This window comes from Drosophila subpulchrella, chromosome 3L (assembly GCF_014743375.2).
Source record: "Drosophila subpulchrella strain 33 F10 #4 breed RU33 chromosome 3L, RU_Dsub_v1.1 Primary Assembly, whole genome shotgun sequence".
NCBI lineage: Eukaryota > Metazoa > Arthropoda > Insecta > Diptera > Drosophilidae > Drosophila > Drosophila subpulchrella.
This window is the reverse complement of record NC_050612.1, coordinates 2,300,174-2,316,161: the sequence shown is the minus strand read 5'-3', so window position 1 is coordinate 2,316,161 and position 15,988 is coordinate 2,300,174. Positions and strand designations below refer to the sequence as shown.

The window sequence follows — 15,988 nt, the reverse complement described above, 5'->3', positions numbered from 1 at the left end:
CAATTCATCCTAACTCAGGTCCGCTACACCGTTTTGAGCACATGAGAACCTGGTCGTACTAACCTCAGCTGACCCGTTTTATATATATCTTTAAAATCACCGGCGAACCACCGCGTAGAACTTGGCTACCTTAAATTGTCGGAACAAGGCTGGCCTGTCCTGCGATTCTCCACCGGCGGAAAAGCTCGAGGAGCACACGTGGTTTTCGAAGCCTCGCTAAGCCGTGTCCAAATCACACGTCTTACCCGTTCCGCGATCCCGAGAGAAGAAGAAACGTCACGATCGCTGTGTGACCGCCTTCCCTTTTCCGCCCTTTTCCTGCATTCGGGACTTCTAGTATTTTCCTACTACTGGTATTTTCGCTCCTTTTCTTTTCTAGTATTTAACATGTCTTGGCTAACTATCGTTTGGCGTTGCCACCCCGGGTTCCGAGCTTAGATATAACCTATTTATTCTTAATGTGACTTAATATTTATTGTACTTCACGGTATTTCTCTTAAGGTTATTATTACGGTAGTAATAATGATTGTGGCGTTAGCGCCTTCTAGGCGGGATCGTCACAAGGTCTTAATTGTAGCTACTCGAACGAGCCCATCAGCCCCAGGATGTAAGTCGATGATTCGCCCTAATTTCCAGTCAGAAGGACCAGTTCGATCGTCCTTGATGATGATCATGTCGTTACGCTGAATATTGTCAGTTTCGTGACGCCACTTGGGGCGTGCCTGCAGATGAGAAAGCCAATCTACACTCCATTTTATCCAAAAGATGCGAAACATCCTTTGACCATTCAGGAACTCTGTGTTTAGTGAAGAATCCTTAAGGCTAGGCTCGGGGAGCGACATCATCGAATCACCGATTAAAAAATGTGCCGGGGCGAGAGCTTGCAAATCATCTAAGTCAGACGTTAAGGGACATAATGGCCGAGAGTTCAAGCACGCTTCTATCTGGAGAAGAATAATAGACAGCTGCTCGTACGTCATTCGAAAACCACTAAACGATCGATGAAGATGGGTTTTGACAGCTTTAACGTTGGATTCCCAGAGTCCTCCAAAGTTGGGACTATGTGGAGGATTGAAATGCCACTGATTGTTTTGACGAGAAAGTTCAGGAACTACTGTCTCTTCAATTCCTTGATAGAATTCATTGGTCCACAGCTTTAGAGACTTGTCGGATGAGATAAAGTTGGTTCCACCGTCGCTGTATAGATTTTGACAAAAACCTCTACGGCCGATAAAGCGCTGCAGGGCCACCAGAAACTGCTGTGCCGACATTTCCGTGACCGCTTCCAAATGAATCGCTTTGCTCGCTAAGCAAATGAAAACTGCAATGTATGCTTTATAGCAAGTGTGTCCTCTGAATCTGGATGACTTTATCTCAATCGCACCAGTGTAATCAACTCCAGTTGCTTCGAACGTCCGTTTGGGCGGATTGACACGGTGCGCTGGTGAGTCTCCCATCAGTTGGCTTGATGGTGACTGGCGGTGTTTGAAACAAGTTACGCACTGTCGCAGAATCCTTTTTACTGCCTGTTTACCGTTGATAATAAAGTAACCGTTGTAGATAAAGTTAGTTGCACACCGCCATGTAAGGTGTTGTGATGAGCGTTCCTTGTAACCAAAATCGTCAGGTGGTGTGCCTTTGGAAGGATTATTGGTGTGCGTTGAGACATGGAGAGCTGCAAAGCATTCTTAAGTCTGCCTTTAACTCTCATGAGCCCCTATTCGTCGAGAAACGGTGAAAGCTGGCTGAGTTTTTATGTTTGGATAGAAACTTATTGGATCGTAGTCTTGATAACTCTTCCGAATAGACTTCTTGTTGAACCATCCGCACCAGTGCGAACAAAGCCTGTTGGAATAAATTATAAATTAATCGTTTGACGTAGGCTGTAATGAAATAGAGTTTATTATAGGAGGAATATGGTTCGATAAACGATTGCACTTCTATACAAAAGTGGGCTCCGATATGCTTTAAGGATTGCTCTCCTGAAATAAGTTCTGATTTTGGGGACTGAACTGGATTGCCTGGCCAGTGCTCCTCTGAAAGATGCCATGGATGATCCATCACAAAACATGTGTAGTTGCAAAGTCGAGACATGCCTTAGATCGAGGCCTAACCAACGAGGGATGCGATCTCTTGAATATCGGGGAGCTCTTGAATGATCTGTCGCCACCGCTCGGAGGGTTGATCTGGCACGGGGTCGTCCCAATCTAATGATGCGGGGTCTCATCTTTGCGCTCGATACGAAAACTTCAATCTTCCTTCAACAGGATTTTTGCAGCGACTATCACTGGTGCCAGGTATCCCAACGGATCAAATAAGCGTGCTACTGTGGATGGTATAGAACGTTTAGTGAATATGGGACTGAGAGAAAACTTAAGATTAAAGCCAAAACCATCTTTGTTTGGATGCCAATACAACCCTAAAGTTTTAATGGAGTCCTTATTGTCTATCTCAAATATGTTACTGTTAAAGAGATCTGTAGTTGGGATGCTATCTAAGATATCTGGATGGTTGGATGCCCACTTCTTGAGCTCCATGCCTGCGGATTGCGGAGCTGCGATGATATCATTGCGAATTCTAAGAGTGCTAAGAGTGTGACTAGTCGAAAAATCGTATGCTCTGTAGGGTGACCAAAGTTTTCATAGTTCACACGCAATGCATGTATCATGGCTTTTCTGTAAAGCAGTTGGATCATTACCCTTCAGTTCTGCAGTAGGAACGGGGTGACATATCAGAAGGCAAAAACCTTTTTTGTTTTGTCCCTAAATCGCAGTGCCGCTGTTGACGTCAGCAGAGAAGTCGGCGTAGCGTAGAAGGCTGCCGACGAAAACGATCGTGCAACAAAGAGAGGCAGATATTTGGAGGTTCCGACTCTTTCTTTGTCTTTTAATCTGCCTGCACTCGGCACTCTCCGAGACAAGTTTCGGCCGGTCCGTTATTTTTATACCCGTTACTCGTAGAGTAAAAGGGTATACTAGATTTGTCGGAAAGTATGTAACAGGCAGAAGGAAGCGTTTCCGACCCCATAAAGTATATATATTCTTGATCAGGATCACTAGCCGAGTCGATCTAGCCATGTCCGTCTGTCCGTCTGTCCGTCTGTCTGTCCGGATGAACGCTGAGATCTCGGAAACTATGAGAGCTAGGCTATTGAGATTTGGCGTGCAGATTCCTGAGCTTCTTACGCAGCGCAAGTTTGTTTCAGTAGAGTGCCACGCCCACTCTAACGCCCACAAACCAGCCAAAACTGTGGCTCCTACAGATTTGATGCTAGAATACAAATTTTAACTGAAATGTATTGTTCTCATCAATACCTATCGATTGATAAAAAAAAAAGTTTGCCACGCCCACTTTTACGCCCACAAACCGCCCACAAATTTCAAAAAATCGTAAATATGAACGTGGATATCTCGGAAACTATCAAGGATAGAGAATTGGGATCTCATATTTAGATTTCGTAGCCTTGTACGCAGCGCAAGTTTGTTACGCAAATATGCCACGCCCACTCTAACGCCCACAAACCGCCCAAGCCTGTGGCGCCCACAATTTTCATGCTAGATACAAAATTTTAACTGAACTGTATTGGGCTCGTCAATACCTATCGATTGACCCAAAAAAAATTTTGCCACGCCCACTCTAACGCCCATAACGCTTAAATCTGCTTTCCGCCGATAGGTGGCGCATTTAAATCTTGCTTTGCTGCTTGCATATCTCCATTTCCCTTTGGTCCCTTAAGCTGAGTAACGGGTATCTGATAGTCGAGGAACTCGACTATAGCGTTCTCCCTTGTTTTTGTATCTCTCCGTTATGTTCGGCTAGCGACTAATATTTTAGGAGCATTATGGTATATTGATATAAACAACTAATATTGTTTTATAAAAGTAAATTAATTTATTATAGTAAAATTAAGAAAATTGAATTTACTTATAATGCTATGTTTACGTAAAATACATAATTATTATAATATAATTTTTTGGTTTAATTATAGATATTAGGTCCGTTAAAATTGATTTAAATATTAAAAACATTTTAATATTAACATTTTTAAAAAGTTCGTATTGTATTTCTTACTCAAGAAGAAATATTATATAGTCGGATATTTTTCGCTTTAGAAACGGTATAGTGGCACGCGCAAAACAGCGAAGAGCAAACTTGGTTCATTCATTTGAGTTATTGAAAGGGAAGCAAGCCATTTAAATTATGCACAGCAGATTTACTTTTTTCGTTTCTTAAGCCTAGTACTCACATCGACGAAAACCTCGAGCTATCTAACGGAGTGAGCGAGAGGCAAATACGCGGCAAAAGCATTTCGTCGGGTGTGTTTTTAAGCGCGGTACTCAGATAATCTAAGGAAATACCAAAAAAAATACCAGATCTAGCGAGTGAATTGCAATGAACGCCGTTAGCCGCGTCCCAAGAAATAAGAAATTTAATCTTTGGCGGTGTTCGTGAAAAAGCGGTGTGGACGCCTGCAGGACGTCAGTGAGGATGAAAAAGGACGCCGAAAACAAGCTGTTGCCCATTATTAAGGGATGGTACCGACAATGCAATTCCGCAGAATAGTTGAAGGAGATCGACAAGAAGATCTCAGTGGGAAGAACATGCCGAGGGACTTCGCTTCCTACATTGACATCCTGCCGGGCGTGTCCTCACAAAGAAAGTAGGTTCTGGCTTCTACAGGGTGGAGGAAAAAAGGACGCCCGCCAAGGAACAGCTGGAGGAGCCATACCAGCCATTTCCGGGATGCTGGTCGACTTCCTGCAGCATCAACGGAAAAACCCCGTTCCCAATCCGGCTCCTACTTCCTCAAGGTCCAATATGCCTATTGGGATTCGAGACTGGACTGCAGATGGCGCGGGAAAGATGGCGAAGCATTCGTGGGACGAGAAGAAAGATTTATACAACTTATTTACATAAATTAAAACATTCGTTAAACATTCCATTTATGTTTATTTAAATTTCATTGTTCTGCACTAGCAGACTCTTCTTGGATTCAGTCAGAAGTTTCAGTCAGAAGTTTGCAATGCAGTGAAGGAGACGTTTCCGACCCCATAAAGTATATATATTCTTGATCAGCATCACTAGACGAGTCGATCTAGCAATGTCCGTCTGTCCGTCCGATTCTACGCAAACTAGTCTCTCAGTTTTAAAGATATCGGGCTGAAACTTTCCCAAAAGTCTTAGATCTTTTGCAGGTAGTATATAAGTCGGAACCAGCCGGATCGGACAACTATATCTTATAGCTCCCATAGGAATAATCGGACAAAAAATTTAAAAAAACTATATCTTTGGTGTTTTTTAGCATATAACCTCATAAGCTTGGAAATAACATTTTTTAATTAGTTCTGAATTTTGAATTTAATTTTATCAAAATCGGACGACTATATCATATAGCTGCCATAGGGACGATCGGAAAATTAATATGAAACAAATTATAGCTTCGGTGTTCCTTAATATATAACCTCCTACGCTTGGAAATAACATTTTTTAATTAGTTCTGAATTTCGAATTTAATTTTATCAAAATCGGACGACTATATCATATAGTTGCCATAGGAACGATCGGAAAATTGGTAGGAAAATAATATGAAACAAATTATAGCTTCGGTGTTTTTTGACATATTATCTTATACTGTTGGGAATATCATTTTTTGTGTTTTTAAATTTTATAATTATAGCTGCAAGGGTATATAAGCTAACTTTCTTTCTTGTTTTAAGATAAAACCTCTTAAGCTTGGAAATGACATTCTTATACCCTTGCAGAGGGTACAATGATTTGAGTCAGAAGTTTGCAACGCAGTGAAGGAGACGCTTCCGACCCCATAAAGTATATATATTCTTGATCAGCATCACTAGACGAGTCGATCTAGCCATGTCCGTCTGTCCGTCTATCCGTCTGTCCATCTGTCCGTCTGTCCGTCCGTTTCTACGCAAACTAGTCTCTCAGTTTTAAAGCTATCGGGCTGAAACTTTCCCAAAAGTCTTATATCTTTTGCAGGTAGTATTTAAGTCAGAACCAGCCGGATCGGACAACTATGTCTTATAGCTCCTATAGGAATAATCGGACAAAAAATTTAAAAAAATTATATCTTTGGTGTTTTTTAGCATATAACATCATAAGCTTGGAAATAAAATTTTTTAATTAGTTTTGAATTTTGAATTAAATTTTATCGAAATCGGACGACTATATCATATAGCTGCCATAGGAACGATCGAAACGAAACTTTCCCAAAAGACTAATATCTTTTCCAGGTAGAATATAAGTCGGAACCAGCCGGATCGGACAACTATATATTATAGCTCCCATAGGAATAATCGGAAAAAAAATTATAAAAAATTATATCTTTGGTGTTTTTTAACATATTACCTCCTTTCCTTGGAAATAACATTTTTTAATATGTTTAGAATTTCGAATTAAATTTTATCAAATTCGGAAGACTATATCATATAGCTGCCATAGGAACGATCGTAAAATTGGTGGGAAAATAATATGAAACAAATTATAGCTTCGGTGTTCCTTAACATATAACCTCCTACGCTTGGTAATAACATTTTTTAATTAGTTCTGAATTTCGAATTCAATTTTATCAAAATCGGACGAGTATATCATATAGCTGCCATAGGGACGATCGGAAAATTGGTGGGAAAATAATCTGAAACAAGTTATAGCTTCGGTGTTTTTTTTTACATAAAACTTCTTAAGCTTGGAAATGACATTTTTATACCCTTGCAGAGGGTATAATGATTTCAGTCAGAAGTTTGCAACGCAGTGAAGGAGACGTTTCCGACCCCATAAAGTATATATATTCTTGATCAGCATCACTAGACGAGTCGATCTAGCCATGTCCGTCTGTCCGTCTGTCCGTCCGTTTCTACGCACGATAGACACTCAGTTTTTGAATTTCGACTTAAATTTTATCAAAATCGGAAGACTATATCATATAGCTGCCATAGGAACGATCGTAAAATTGGTGGGAAAATAATATGAAACAAATTATAGCTTCGGTGTTCCTTAACATATAACCTCCTACGCTTAAAAATAACATTTTTCAATTAGTTCTGAGTTTCGAATTTAATTTTATCAAAATCGGACGACTATATCATATAGCTGCCATAGGCACGATCGTAAAATTGGTGGGAAAATAATATGAAACAAATTATAGCTTCGGTGTTCCTTAACATATAACCTCCTACGCTTGGAAATAACATTTTTTAATTAGTTCTGAATTTCGAATTTAATTTGATCAAAATCGGACGACTATATCATATAGCTGCCATAGGAACGATCGTAAAATCGGTGGGAAAATAATATGAAACAAATTATAACTTCGGTGTTTTTTAACGTACAACCTCCTACGCTTGGAAATAACATTTTTTAATTCATTCTGAATTTCGAATTTAATTTTATCAAAATCGGACGACTATATCATATTGCTGCCCAAGGAACGATCGTAAAATTGGTGGGAAAAATAATATGAAACAAATTATAGCTTCGGTGTTTTTAAACCCTTGCAGAGGGTATAACGATTTCAGTCAGAAGTTTGCAACACAGTGAAGGAGACGTTTCCGACCCCATAAAGTATATATATTCTTGATCAGCATCACTATACGAGTCGATCTAGCTATGTCCGTCTGTCCGTCTGTCCATCTGTCCGTCTGTCCGTCCGTTTCTACGCAAACTAGTCTCTCAGTTTTAAAGCTATCGGGCTGAAACTTTCCCAAAAGTCGTATATCTTTTGCAGGTAGTATATAAGTCGGAACCAGCGGGATCGGACAACTATATATCATAGCTCCCATAGGAATAATCGAAAAAAAAATGTTAAAAAATTATATCTTTGGTGTTTTTTAACATATTACCTCCTTTCCTTGGAAATAACATTTTTTAATTAGTTTTGAATTTCGAGTTAAATTTTATCAAAATCGGAAGACTATATCATATAGCTGGCATAGGAACGATCGTAATATTGGTGGGAAAATAATATGAAACAAATTATAGCTTCGGTGTTCCTTAACATATAACCTCCTACGCTTGGGAATAACATTTTTCAATTAGTTCTGAATTTCGATTTTAATTTTATCAAATTCGGACGACTATATCATATAGCTGCCATAGGAACGATCGTAAAATTGGTGGGGAAATAATATGAAACAAATTATAGCTTCGGTGTTCCTTAACATATAACCTCCTACGCTTGGGAATAACATTTTTCAATTAGTTCTAAATTTCGAATTTAATTTTATCAAAATCGGACGACTATATCATATAGCTGCCATAGGAACGATCGTAAAATCGGTGGGAAAATAATATGAATCAAATTATAACTTCGGTGTTTTTTAACATATAACCTCCTACGCTTGGAAATAACATTTTTTAATTCATTCTGAATTTCGAATTGAATTTTATCAAATCCGGACGATCGTAAAATTGGTGGGAAAATAATATGAAACAAATTATAGCTTCGGTGTTTTTTAACATATAACCTTCTAAGCTTGGAAATAAAATTTTTAATAAGTTCTGAATTTTGAATTTAGTTTTATCAAAATCGGACGACTATATCATATAGCTGCCATAGGGACGATCGGAAAATTGGTGGGAAAATAAAAACAAATTATAGCTTCGGTGTTTTTTTATACCCTTGCAGAGGGAATATTGATTTTAGTCAGATGTTTGCAACGCAGTGAAGGAGACGTTTCCTACCCCATAAAGTATATATATTCTTGATCAGCATGACTAGACGAGTCGATCTAGCCATGTCCGTCTGTCCGTCTGTCCGTCCATTTCTACGCAAACTAGTCTCTCAGTTTAAAAGCTATCGGGCTGAAACTTTAACAAAAGTCCTGTATCTTTTAAAAGTAGTATATAAGTCGGAACCAGCCGGATCGGACAACTATATCTTATAGCTCCCATATTAATAACCGGACAAAAAAATTAAAAAATGTTATATCTTTGGTGTTTTTTAGCATATAACCTCATAAGCTTGGAATTAACATTTTTTAATAAGTTTTGAATTTTGAATTAAATTTTATCGAAATCGGACGACTATATCATATAGCTGCCATAGGAACGATCGGAAAATTGGTGGAAAAATAATATGAAAAAAATTATAGCTTCGGTGTTTTTCAACATATTAGTTCTGAGTTTCGAATTTAATTTTATCAAAATCGGACGACTATATCATATAGCTGCCATAGGAACGATCGTAAAATTGGTGGGAAAATAATATGAAACAAATTATAGTTTCGGTGTTCTTTAACATATAACCTCCCACGCTTAGAAATAACAATTTTTAATTAGTTCTGAATTTCGAATTTAATTTTATCAAAATCGGACGACTATATCATATAGCTGCCATAGGAACGATCGTAAAATTGGTGGGAAAATAATATGAAACAAATTATAGCTTCGGTGTTCTTTAACATATAACCTCCAACGCTTGGAAATAACATTTTTTAATTAGTTCTGAATTTTCAATTTAATTTTATTAAAATCGGACGACTATAGCATATTGCTGCCAAAGGAACGATCGTAAAATTGGTGGGAAAAATAATATGAAACAAATTATAGCTTCGGTGTTTTTATACCCTTGCAGTCAGAAGTTTGCAACGCAGTGAAGGAGACGTTTCCGACCCCAAAAATTATATATATTCTTGATCAGCATTTTCCAGGTAGAATATAAGTCGGAACCAGCCGGATCGGACAACTATATATTATAGCTCCCATAGGAATAATCGGAAAAAAAATTATAAAAAATTATATCTTTGGTGTTTTTTAACATATTACCTCCTTTCCTTGGAAATAAAATTTTTTAATAAGTTTTGAATTTCGAATTAAATTTTATCAAATTCGGAAGACTATATCATATAGCTGCCATAGGAACGATCGTAAAATTGGTGGGAAAATAATATGAAACAAATTATAGCTTCGGTGTTCCTTAACATATAACCTCCTACGCTTGGTAATAACATTTTTTAATTAGTTCTGAATTTCGAATTCAATTTTATCAAAATCGGACGAGTATATCATATAGCTGCCATAGGGACGATCGGAAAATTGGTGGGAAAATAATCTGAAACAAGTTATAGCTTCGGTGTTTTTTTTTACATAAAACTTCTTAAGCTTGGAAATGACATTTTTATACCCTTGCAGAGGGTATAATGATTTCAGTCAGAAGTTTGCAACGCAGTGAAGGAGACGTTTCCGACCCCATAAAGTATATATATTCTTGATCAGCATCACTAGACGAGTCGATCTAGCCATGTCCGTCTGTCCGTCTGCCCGTCCGTTTCTACGCACGATAGACACTCAGTTTTTGAATTTCGACTTAAATTTTATCAAAATCGGAAGACTATATCATATAGCTGCCATAGGAACGATCGTAAAATTGGTGGGAAAATAATATGAAACAAATTATAGCTTCGGTGTTCCTTAACATATAACCTCCTACGCTTAGAAATAACATTTTTCAATTAGTTCTGAGTTTCGAATTTAATTTTATCAAAATCGGACGACTATATCATATAGCTGCCATAGGCACGATCGTAAAATTGGTGGGAAAATAATATGAAACAAATTATAGCTTCGGTGTTCCTTAACATATAACCTCCTACGCTTGGAAATAACATTTTTTAATTAGTTCTGAATTTCGAATTTAATTTGATCAAAATCGGACGACTATATAATATAGCTGCCATAGGAACGATCGTAAAATCGGTGGGAAAATAATATGAAACAAATTATAACTTCGGTGTTTTTTAACGTACAACCTCCTACGCTTGGAAATAACATTTTTTAATTCATTCTGAATTTCGAATTTAATTTTATCAAAATCGGACGACTATATCATATTGCTGCCCAAGGAACGATCGTAAAATTGGTGGGAAAATAATATGAAACAAATTATAGCTTCGGTGTTCCTTAACATATAACCTCCTACGCTTGGTAATAACATTTTTTAATTAGTTCTGAATTTCGAATTCAATTTTATCAAAATCGGACGAGTATATCATATAGCTGCCATAGGGACGATCGGAAAATTGGTGGGAAAATAATCTGAAACAAGTTATAGCTTCGGTGTTTTTTTTTACATAAAACTTCTTAAGCTTGGAAATGACATTTTTATACCCTTGCAGAGGGTATAATGATTTCAGTCAGAAGTTTGCAACGCAGTGAAGGAGACGTTTCCGACCCCATAAAGTATATATATTCTTGATCAGCATCACTAGACGAGTCGATCCAGCCATGTCCGTCTGTCCGTCTGTCCGTCCGTTTCTACGCACGATAGACACTCAGTTTTTGAATTTCGACTTAAATTTTATCAAAATCGGAAGACTATATCATATAGCTGCCATAGGAACGATCGTAAAATTGGTGGGAAAATAATATGAAACAAATTATAGCTTCGGTGTTCCTTAACATATAACCTCCTACGCTTAGAAATAACATTTTTCAATTAGTTCTGAATTTCGAATTTAATTTTATCAAAATCGGACGACTATATCATATAGCTGCCATAGGAACGATCGTAAAATCGGTGGGAAAATAATATGAAACAAATTATAATTTCGGTGTTTTTTAACGTACAACCTCCTACGCTTGGAAATAACATTTTTTAATTCATTCTGAATTTCGAATTTAATTTTATCAAAATCGGACGACTATATCATATTGCTGCCCAAGGAACGATCGTAAAATTGGTGGGAAAAATAATATGAAACAAATTATAGCTTCGGTGTTTTTATACCCTTGCAGAGGGTATAACGATTTCAGTCAGAAGTTTGCAACACAGTGAAGGAGACTTTTCCGACCCCATAAAGTATATATATTCTTGATCAGCATCACTAGACGAGTCGATCTAGCCATGTCCGTCTGTCCGTCTGTCCGTCCGTTTCTACGCAAACGAAACACTCAGTTTTAAAGGTATCGGGCTGAAACTTTCCCAAAAGTCTTATATCTTTTGCATGTAGTATATAAGTCGGAACCAGCCGGATCGGACAACTATATATTATAGCTCCCATAGGAATAATCGGAAAAAAAAAATGTTAAAAAATTATATCTTTGGTGTTTTTTAACATACTACATCCTTTCCTTGGATTTAACATTTTTTAATTAGTTTTGAATTTCGAATTAAATTTTATCAAAATCGGAAGACTATATCATATAGCTGCCATAGGAACGATCGTAAAATTGGTGGGAAAATAATATGAAACAAATTATAGCTTCGGTGTTTTTCAACATATAACCCCCAACGCTTGGAAATAACATTTTTTAATTAGTTCTGAATTTCGATTTTAATTTTATCAAAATCGGAAGACTATATCATATAGCTGCCATAGGAACGATCGGAAAATTGGTAGGAAAATAATATGAAACAAATTATAGCTTCGGTGTTTTGTGACATATTATCCTGTACTATTGGGAATACCATTTTTTGTGTTTTTAAATTTAATAATTATAGCTGCCAGGGTATATAGGCTTCAGCTTGCCGAAGCTAACTTCCTTTCTTGTTTAAATTGCTCCAACTGATTTGTTTTCCGTTTGTCAACAAACCCGGCTGCTTGACTGTAAGACCATGCCACTATATAAAAAATTTTTCGTGTGTGTGGCAATCTGCTGGAATGGCTAACGGATGTGGAATGCATTCAAAACAGCTGCCCAGTGTATTGTGTGGCAACCGTACCTTCGTAGGCAAAACGCCAGAACGGACAAATACGGACCACCAATAAACTCAAGTACACCAAAATAAAAAGAAAACACAAATTTAAAAACGCACAACGAATCAAAAGAAAATTACCATACATATTTTTTTTAATAAACAAAAATGAAACATATACTAATTCCAATTTTATTTCAGAATAATACTCCTGTCGAAGTAATCCTGTATAAAATAAGATCGGATCAACATCGAAAAAACATAAGCAAAACCGAGGAGGAAATTACGAGGGGTGAGTGAAACGATTCTGTGTACATTTCCCTAAATATAAAAGAAAGAGAGAATAATTTAGAAATTCCAAAAGAAAACTGTACTAATTTGCAATATTCGAACGTTGGCGAGTGCAGACGTGCATTTATTTCTCTTGTGCTCCGGAAGACAATCGTTGAAAAGGAAAAACCGATATAAAATAAAAATAAACGGCGAAAAGACGCTTATTGCGATGAAAAGTCGCAAGTTACTATTATTTTGTGTTTTTAATTAGTGCTTCTAGTTTAAAATACAAATTAAAGCAAAAACCAAACAAATAAGGTGATGAACCCAAACGAAGTTCGTGCGCAGCGCCAACGTAATCAAGACGAGCGTCGGCTTTCGCTGCAAAAGAGCAATGCATACTTTCTCGACAGCCGAAGCAGCAACCACAAAAGCTTCTACAGTAGTCGATCCACCGCGATCGTTAACCCCAACACCTTCCAACGAACTCAAGCCTATTCACAACGAAAGGGCGCACTCTCTCTCTCCGTCTATGTCAGCGACGCTGCAAAGCTGGGTAAGCGATAAATGCATTTCCCCTCTTCCTGGCCCTGCCTCACCCCAACTGCCCACATGCCTGGCCACGGTTACCAGCACAGTGACGTCATTAGCAACTGTAAATGCAATGACAACAACAACAACATCAGTTTCGTCTGTTTGCCCGACAAAGTCGATTGTTCTACCTGCTGTGGCAGCGGACTTATCAACTGCAGCTAGCGCAGCACCGACAGATGCTTCAATTAAAAAGCTTCTTCGATGTTGATCCGTTCTTATATTATACAGCATTACTTATACAGGATTATTATTCTGAAATTAAATTGGAATTAGTATATGTTTCATTTTTTTGTATTAAAAAAAATTTGTATGATAATTTTCTTTTGGGGCGTTGTGTGTTTTTAAATTTGTGTTTTCTTTTTATTTTGGTGTACTTGACTTTATTGGTGGTCCGTATTTGTCCGTTTTGGCGTTTTGCCTTCGAAGGTACGGTTGCCACACAATACACTGGGCAGCTGCTTTGAATGCATTCCACATCCGTTAGCCATTACAGCAGATTGCCACACACACGAAAATTTTTTTATATAGTGGCATGGTCTTACAGTTAAGCAGCCGGGTTTGTTGACAAACGGAAAACAAATCAGTTGGAGCAATTTAAAAAAGAAGAGTCTGCTAGTGCAGAACAATGAAATTTAAATAAACATAAATGGAATGTTTAACGAATGTTTTTTATTTATATAAATAAGTTGTATAAAGCTTCCTTCTCGTCCCACGAATGCTTCGCCATCTTTCCCGCGCCATCTGCAGTTCAGCTTCGAGTCCCAATAGGCATATTGGACCTTGAGGAAGTAGGAGCCGGACTGGGAACGGTGGTTTTCCGTTGATGCTGCAGGAAGTCGACCAGCATCCCGGCAATGGCTGGTATGGCTACTCCAGCTGTCCCTTAGCGGGCGTACTTTTTTCCTCCACCCTGTAGAAGCAAGAACTTACTTTCTTTGTAAGGACTCGCCCGGGAGGATGTCCATGTAGGAAGCGAAGTCCCACTCGGCATGTTCTTCCCACTGGGATCCTTTTGTCGATCTCCTTCAACTATTCTGCGGAATTGCCCTGTCGGTAACGTCCCTTAATAATGGGCAACAGCTTGTTTTCGGCGTCCTTTTTTATCCTCACTCACGTCCTGCAGGCGTTTTGGAGTTTTTCTACCATTTTTTATTTTTTGTTTCCACACCGCTTTTTTACGAAAACCGCCAAAGATTAAATTTCTTATTTTTTGGGACGCGGCTAACGGCGTTCATTGAAATTCACTCGCTAGATCTGGTATTTTTTCTGGTATTTCCTTAGATTATCTGAGTACCGCGCTGAAAAACACACCCGACGATATGCTTTTGCCGCGTATTTGCCTCTCGCTCACGCCTTTAGATAGCTCGAGGTTTTCGTCGATGTGAGTACTAGGCTTAAGAAACGAAAAAAGTAAGTCTGCTGTGCACAATTTAAATGGCTTGCTTCCCTTTCAATAACTCAAATGAATGCACCAAGTCTTCCTCTCACCCCTTTTTTTTAATTTCGTTTGTTTGCTCTTCGCTGTTGGTGCGTGCCACTATAGCGTTTCTAAAGCGAAAAATATCCGACTATATAATATTTCTTCTTGAGTAAGAAATACGAGTAGTATGGAAACGCGGATTCTGGGACAATTTGGATATTAATGGCCCCCGCCCCCTTACTAATTAGCATATTAATGACCCCCGCCTCTCACTAATTAACATATTAATGGCCCCCGCCTCCTCATTAATGTATGCGGGTTCTGGGACAATTAGCTTAATCCATAAATTATCTGATTTTAAAAGGTTTAGATGCCATACAAATGTTACGATCATATCCATAAACAGTATACTTAATTGCCCCCACCCCCACACCACCATGTGACAACACTGATCACGTGACCTTTTTCCCCTTTATAAGCAATTAATATTCAGCAGGTGTTGCTGTGCACGTGAGAAAGGTCGCAAACCCAAAACATCTAAAGATGGCCTTAGAGGGACATGTCCAATCATGTTGGGGAATAACGTTTGCTATGATTGTCAAACTAATTTAGAAATCAAGACAACACCAATAAAATAAATCTCACAAGTTAATGATTCTCAGATGTCGAATATTTTCAAACAGACATATATTTTTTTTTTCGCCCCAGAATGTTTAACTGGTAAATTTTCCAAGATCTCTCCTTTCCACAAACGGGTCATAAACATATCAAACAAGAAAGGAAGTTAACTTTGGCAAGCCGAAGCTTGTATACCCTTGCAGCTATAATTATTAAATTTAAAAACACATAAAATGATATTCCCAATATCAAAAAACACCGAGCTATAATTTGTTTCATATTATTTTCCCACCAATTTTCCGATTGTTCCTATGTCAGCTATATATAGTCGTCCGATATTGATAAAATTAAATTCGAAATTCAGAACTAACTTCCACTAATTTTCCGATCGTTCCTATGGCAGCTATATAAAATAATCGTCCGATTTCGATTAA

The 15,988-nt window shown here is 37.9% G+C and overlaps 1 protein-coding gene across 1 annotated transcript in view; it reads right to left on the bottom strand.

Moving 5' to 3' along the window:
- Positions 1–2,214: 2,214 nt before the first annotated feature.
- LOC119553605 overlaps positions 2,215–15,988 on the bottom strand; it is a 41,978-nt gene continuing 28,204 nt past the window's right edge. The window contains exon 2 of the mRNA XM_037864064.1: positions 2,215–2,326. Within this exon, the coding sequence (XP_037719992.1) occupies positions 2,250–2,326 (77 nt within the window). The 3' untranslated portion in view covers positions 2,215–2,249. The remainder of the gene's footprint in view (positions 2,327–15,988) is intronic.